A 7,321-nucleotide genomic window follows, 5' to 3' on the forward strand; every position below is an offset into this window, starting at 1 on the left:
AAACTTTTGACATTAATTTGGGAACCTGCATGGGCATATTAGGAGCATATGTATGTAAATCACTGCATCATAATGCTTGTTTAGTATGATTTTATGACTGTTGCATATAAATGTCATTGAAATTTGAATGATTGGTCATTGTTTTGCGGGAATCTTATAATTAAAGTGTCAAGCGTAAGCACGATACAGAGAGAGAGGGCCATAGGCCGCAAAAATATGAAGTTTAAGGAGAGAGAAAGTGAAAGAAGCCAACTTTGTTTTGGGCAGATAACGAGAGAAAGAGAGAGAGCGAGAGAGAGAGAGAGAGAGAGAGAGAGAGAGAGAGAGAGAGAGAGAGAGAGAGAGAGAGAGACGAGCCGTGAAGAAGGGTTTTCGGTTTCTTTGCCGAGTGGGTTGAAAATTAGAGGAAAGGCGAGCCCTGTTCTGTAGTGAATCGAAGTGAGAGAAGAAAACAGTTTTAACGTCCTAGGAAACTATCCCAGGAGACCTTAAAGATCTAGCGGACGAGAGTTGAACTCAAGATGAGAAGAAGTCGAGAGGGGCCGAGTGCAGTAGTTTAGGAAATAGCCAAGGGTTGCGAGCAACATGGGAAACGAGAAAGTTTGGGGACCGCCAGGTTGGGCTGAGTCGAAAGAAGCCGAGTCAAGGTTGCTGGACAAGATTTCAAGGGCAAGGGTGAGAATAGGCTTTAAAGATAAGAAGTCATTAAAAAATGAATTTGAAGAAAAAAAACGTTTTTTTTCATGAGAAGTTACGAGGCAGTTGGAGGTGGGGTCGCCTGAGAGAAGTGGGGAGTCGCGAGAGCAAGAGTGGGTTGAAGAGATAGTTTTTCTTGTTAGCGGGAGAGCCTGAGAGGGGCGCTGCAGTACACGATATAGAGAGAGAGAGAGAGAGAGAGAGAGAGAGAGAGAGAGTTTTAGCGCTGTTTTTTAGTGAGAGAAAGTAGGAGAGAGAGATTTCGCTTGAATATGTGTGTGCATCGACTTGATTGAGAGATTCCTTGCTATGTGTCTGTGTGTATTACTTGCTGCCTGCATAGTATAGTGCTACACAGAGAAACTGAGAGGGAGAGAAAAACACTGCAGGTCATAGTTAGAGAGAGGGCCGCCTGCAGAGGTCGCGAGGCAGAGCTGAGAGTGGGGTGGCTATGGAAGGGTGAGAGCTGAGTAGGGCTGCTGCGTGCTCATTACGTGTGTAGGGTCGCGGACTAGTAGAGGGTTGCAAGCCGAGAAGAGGGCGACCTGCTGTGTGTGTCTCGATTAGAGGCATCGCAAGTTGCCAAAGAGGAGAGTAGGGTCCGAAATGGTTGCATGGTGGGGCATAGAGAAAGAGAAAATAAATTCTCTGTAGCAAATCGAGAGCAGGAGGAACCGAGTTGGGGCTTCCTTTGTTGCGCCCTGAATGAAGGGAAGATACTGAGAGGACTTGATGGGGTTCTACAGGAGGCCGCCAAGAAGGTGGTGTGTATGAGAGTTAGTGAGATAGAGAGAGAATAATTACCTTGCTGAGCTAGTGAGAGAAAGAGAGAGAAATTTGGAAAGTAAATTCAAAATCCTGCTGCGGAGTGACTTCAAGTGAGAGGAGCCGCTGCTCGATTTTGGACGTGGACGGAAAGCAAAACACCCGAAATCAAAAGTTAAAATTCACTGGTTAGTTTTTCTTGATTTCAAACAAGTTCATAACACTGAAAATAAATATTGTTAGTTTCATTATTTGCATTGCTAGCTTCATAATTTGAGAACAAATCTGATCGTTTGAAGATGTATCTGCATTAAAATCATACTTGGAAATGAAATGTTGCATATTGTTGCATGATTAGTGGCATTTGGGAAGGGAAATTAAATCATTGACAGTTTTTGGCATTTAAATGGAATATTACATTTTACAAGATTATTCTGGTGTTTTTCATTGAAAAGTTTGCAAATCTATTCAATGATTCTAGTTGCAATGTTCATTAATCTGAAATTCAGTGAGTGATTGATTTGTTTTATGAGTCTAAAATGTGTGAGTTCTGAACTGTAGTTTTGAACTCTAGCAGTCAAGTAAATGCATAAATGATTGCGTGCTGATAAATCTTGGTTAAAAACTCCATTAAAAATGTATATGTGAACTCAAATTTTAACCATAAATAGCATATCTAGAGAGCGTACATGAGCAATAGTGCATATTAGAGAGTTGGACTACGAAACTGGGAGGGCAGACATATTTGGACTACGAAGCATAGTAAAGTAAGTGAAATACGAATGCATAATCAAAAAATTGCTAAAAGGAACTCGAAAGACGCAAATACATGGCAAACTAGTGAACGTCTAGGTTAGTTAGGGGACCGTTGGGTTACTTGAACGTTATTTCAAAGACTTGGAAGGTGACGTTCATTTGGTGCGTCCGCCGGGAGTTCGGCTAGCTTCTTTAGCTACGGGGTTTCCCAGTGCATAGACTTTGCATGCCGATCGTTCCCTGGTTTGACTTAGAGACCTAGAGTGAGATAAAGAATTGTTTAGTCTAGGTTAGAGAGTGAGAGCACACGTAAACATTCCCGCGGGGTCCTTGGACTTAAAGAGCCGTGGTTGTTTCGTGTGAGCGACAATCAAATCAAAAATAGTACACAGGTGTCCGTGGACACTTAGAATTCTCCAATTGAAAGGGAGATTCAATCAAATTTCAATAAGTTGAGTTTCCATACTCAAAGTAATACGACTGTACTCAAGGGTTCTATGTCGTTAGAATGGGTCAGCAATTTGCCTGATCTCATTAAGTGGAAAATAATAGACAAGCTTTTAGGAGCCACGAGCGCGGTAGAGTACACTTATAAAGGCCTATACATAGGCTGGCTGTGTAGTGCATTAGGGGAAGAAGGAGAGTGTGTACACGAGTACACTGAGCCGGAAAGGGCCCTAAACATAGATGCTCAGCAGTTAGGAACCTCAGAAATAATCGTTAACACCCCTAGTGATCCTGTGCAAAAACCCTTAACGCACTTAGACACATACGCAGCAATTCAGCTGATCGCCCCCACTGGAGATTAGTGGACGTAATATACTACAAGACAATAGCATTCGATTCAGGAGGGGGATACCTTGTGAAAGGTACTCGATTCCAAAAGAAAGGCCACTAGCATTTAGCGATTTTAGGAAGTACTTAGCATTAGGGAGTGGGGTTCCTAGAGAGTTGGACCCTTACATGATTAAAGAGCATAGGGACATCCTTGAGCTAGAAGAAAAATCTGCGTCTGAGTGGCTTTTGTAGAAACAAGGTAACTATAAAGTATGCTTGGAAAACTACGGCCTAACGTCGAGTGGCTCCAAGAGTATAAAAATTGGGATTTCGAACCCCAAAACATTGTGTCGACTAACTCTGTAGGGTCACTAAGTCAACTACAAATAGAGAGAAGCAGGAGGACTCATTGTCAGTACTGTTGTCGTGTTCCACATCCACCTTGTGTGATTGGAAACACAAGATCAACGGTTATAGTAAAGAGAAAAAATCTAAGACAAATTATTGTTAAAATAGCACATAGGAGCAAAATAAAACCTCTTTTACGACCCTTAGTAAATCAGTTACTAAAGTCGCTTATAGAAACTGGAGAGGATAATATAAAGATTGAGCGTGAAATCCTTATAGTGGTATACACTGCATTGAAGGATTAGTATCGAGAGGAGTTACATGATTGTGTGCATCGTATGAGTGGAGCAGATTCTAGTAGAGGAGGAGACCAAAATAGGGCTAGAGAAGCACGTAGAAAGAGGCGAGAGGAGATAATTGCTCAAGATCTTGCCAATCAACTCGAGCGCGTTAACGCGTTACTTTTAGAACAAGTACTAGGAGTATTTATTGAGGGATTAAGAGAAGGTAGATTAGTGGGCCAACCCACACCAGAGACAGAAATAGTTGACCAACCGTTTAATTTAGACCAGTGTCGAAACTTGGGGTTGAGAAATTTATTTGCTTTACCCAGACCACGAGTAATAAATTTTTGGGAAGACCCACTCTTTGAAAATCCGTTAGAACAAATGGCAGTGCCTGTAGCACAAGCTACAATACGATTGGTAGACTTTACACAGTTTGCAGGACTCTGGGATGAAGACCCGGATGCTCATCTTCAAAAATTTGAAGTAACATGTGTAGCAAACGAAATTGTGGATAATGATCAAAAACTACATATTTTTCCATCTACATTTAAGGATGAAGCTGCCAGTTGGTATGGTAATGTACAAGCAGCAAATAGGGCTACTTACCCTGAGCTGACAACAACATTTTTAGCAAAGTTTTGCCGTCAGGGATTCCAAGATAGACTCGCTCAACAGTTAGACTATCTTCAGCAGGGGATCAATGAAAGCATTGATCATTACATCCAAAGGATAGAGACAATAGTAAGAAAGATGGGAAATACGACACCCAATGAAGATACTCAAAAGCGTAGACTTGTAGATGGCTTGCGAGATCCGAACGCTCAACAATATGTGAGTTTAAGAAGACCGGCAGACTTAACAGCTGCTAAACAAGAAGCTAGAAATTGGGAAGAGGTGCAATTAAGCCAACAGAGGAGAAGAGAATTGTTTAGTGAACCTAGTATGGTTACTTCTCCCACTATACCGATTCCACGAACTCAAGAGCCTGTATCTGGTTATGAAGGTACACCACCACAAGTGGTGGTAAATACAAATCAAACTCCTTATTATACTCCAAATCCATATATGATAGCTCCAGCATACATGCTGCAGACTGGTACACCACCATCACCAGCTCTCACAGAATAGAGGGTAGTCCAATTAATGACAGTCACAATTGGAAAATCAAAAGAAGAAATTTTGAGTGCTTTAAGACCTCAAACGAAAGAAGTATATGCTATAGCTCAACAAGCAGCAGGCCCGTCTATGAGTGCACCTCCAATGAGATCCAATGTGTGGTGTGGGAAGTGCAACGGTTATGGCCGTTTGGCAACTGTATGTCCAACTGCATCAAGGGTAGTGCCAGACCAAGTACGTACACTATTTTGTACCTTTTGTCTAAAAAACAATCATGTGGAAGAAAATTGCTTTGTAAAGCAAGCGTATGAACGCCGACAAGCAAAGGCTATGCAAACTAATTATAACTTTATGGATAGGAGCAATATGACTTACGAGATAGGTCCACCACCTCAACCTTTTATGCAAAGGGGCGTGCCTGAAACATATCAGCAGCAATTACAACAAGAAAGGCAAGGGTTACCCACACAAGGGATACCACCTACGCCAAGGTTACAAGGACAAATGAGGAGAAATTCTCCGTATAGACCTCCATTTCGCCGGAATAATTTTCGATACACTAACCCAAATATGGGGCCAACTAGCCCTGTGGTATGCTATAATGTCAACAGGAAGGGCATATAGCTCCCTATTTCCCCAATCCTCGAAAAAATCAAGATTATATACCATTATGTTGCATATGTAGCGAGGAGGGTCATTATGAAGATGTATGCCCAAAACGGGTAACTTCATTGCAAAATGACAAAGGGAAACAGAAGGTCGATGAGGGTCCTAGTACTTCTGCCAATTTAGTAGAGGTTGAACAAGTGCAAGATGCATTCCCTCGTAAACGAAAAGCAAGGAGAGTGACTTTTGCTAAAGAACCTGTGATGGTTGGGGTAGTTACTCGATCTCAAAAGATGGACCATGATAAAGGGTTTATTGTCCCGAATGTGAATAAGAAAGTTGATAACTCTTCTATAAAAGAGTTCGTAGAATCTCCTGAAGAAGCATCAGAGGATCATTCTACGGATGAATCACCGATTGCTTTTAAGCTAGTAGAGGGAAAGGAAGAAATTACAAAAGGTATAGCACCTTTTCCAGAAAGATTACAAACATCTATAGTTCACAGAAAGAGTGTACCAGATACCTTTAATTTATGGGAGTCTATGAAAGATATATCATAAGCTCATACATAGGAGAGGGAAGAGAAGAAGCTCTAAAATGACAGAGCCAATTAAAGAAAAAGGAGTTCAAGTAGTAGATATGTTTATGGATCTAGAAGCGCCTACTATTTCCTTGGAAATAGGAAGCCATACTGTGATGGGAGTGCAATTAGATGGTGGAGCAGCAGTCAGTTTAATGACTGAGCAAACTATGGGGGAGTTGGGATTGAAACAAGTGGAACCCACGAACATTATTCTACGCTTGGCTGATCAACGATGTGTAAAACCCTTAGGGATTTTACAAGGGATCAAGACCATAGTCGCAGGACTTGAATTTCATGTGAGCTACTTGATAGTCCGACCACATTCGTATGGAGCCTCTTTCCCAATATTGTTAGGACGACCTTGGCTTGTTCAAGCCAGGTGTGTGCAAAGTTGGCACAAAGGAGTGATCACTATTGGTCCTCGTGACGATAGAGTAGAATTGCGAGTTGTCTCTAAAGAATTTTTGAGGGAGTATAAAAAATCAACTGTGTTAGAAACAGAAGACAACACAGATTATACCGGTGATAAATTAGAGGAGGAAGAAGCAATTAAACAACGCTTCTCATTAGATACGGATAAATATTCTCGATTTCTGCACAATGGTTACCATATGCGGATAGAGGATGATTCCACTGGGACAATCTCCACATCAGAGAGTGTTGGTAATTATGCCCGTCACCTAGGAATGGGTGAATATGAAGTTCCTTATTCTTCGGGTGATGATTCTGATAAGGACATTGCACAATGGATGTCCACCTCAAATGAGTGTTTGGAAAATTGTTTTAATATATCTCTGGAGGATGACTTAAAGAATATGGGTAAGTCTGAAGGACAGTCCAGTGCATTAGTAGAAGTAAACGCTATCTGGGAACAATTATTAAAAGAGCGTGAGTTAGCAGATGAAGCTATGGCTCAAGTGCTACAAAAAATAGCCCGACTAGAAAGAGAAAAAGGCAAAGCTATTTTAGAGGCTAAGCATAGCAAAGAATTATTGAAGCAATGGGAAGATTATTATGAATAGGAAGGTATGGAAACACAGCCAGAGGAATATGGAACCACTGACGTCTCAGAATTCTAGACTGAGAGCTCTTTCATGTCTGAAGTAACACTGGATACCTTTATTGTAAATATAGAGGGCTTGTCAACAAAGAGTTATGAAACTGCGATTGTACCCTATTGTGGGACACGATCGGTGGCTGTTATGAGTGATACGGAGACTAAAAAGGAAGATTCTGAATCTCTTATAAAGAAACAAAATTTACTTGAAAATGTTGTTTATAAGGAGGACAAACATCCTCTAATCAGGGCTATGCCACGAAGACAATCTTTCTTTGTATTATCCAAAGATAATTCAACTGTTCAATGGGAAGTGTCAGAAGGAAATTT

At 41.2% G+C, this 7,321-nt stretch overlaps 1 protein-coding gene across 1 annotated transcript; it reads left to right on the forward strand.

Annotated features, from left to right (window-relative positions):
* The first annotated feature begins 4,010 nt into the window (after nt 1-4,010).
* On the forward strand, nt 4,011-6,956 carry LOC147430381 (uncharacterized). The gene is made up of 4 exons (XM_086495133.1): nt 4,011-4,632; nt 4,852-5,159; nt 5,357-5,810; nt 5,956-6,956. Exons 1-4 carry the CDS (start codon nt 4,011-4,013, stop codon nt 6,954-6,956), a joined length of 2,385 nt encoding a protein of 794 aa, XP_086351259.1.
* Nucleotides 6,957-7,321: the final 365 nt, after the last annotated feature.

Source organism: Adiantum capillus-veneris, chromosome 22 (assembly GCF_014529385.1).
Source record: "Adiantum capillus-veneris isolate H3 chromosome 22, ASM1452938v2, whole genome shotgun sequence".
Classification (NCBI taxonomy): Eukaryota; Viridiplantae; Streptophyta; class Polypodiopsida; order Polypodiales; family Pteridaceae; genus Adiantum; species Adiantum capillus-veneris.

Coding starts and splice junctions, on each gene's coding strand:
- LOC147430381 (XM_086495133.1), top strand. CDS start 4,011: ATGGCAGTGCCTGTAGCACAAGCTACAATACGATTGGTAGACTTTACA. Junction 4,633..4,851: donor GCCTGTATCTGGTTATGAAG/GTACACCACCAC, acceptor TATATGCTATAG/CTCAACAAGCAGCAGGCCCG. Junction 5,811..5,955: donor AAAGGAAGAAATTACAAAAG/GTATAGCACCTT, acceptor CTAAAATGACAG/AGCCAATTAAAGAAAAAGGA.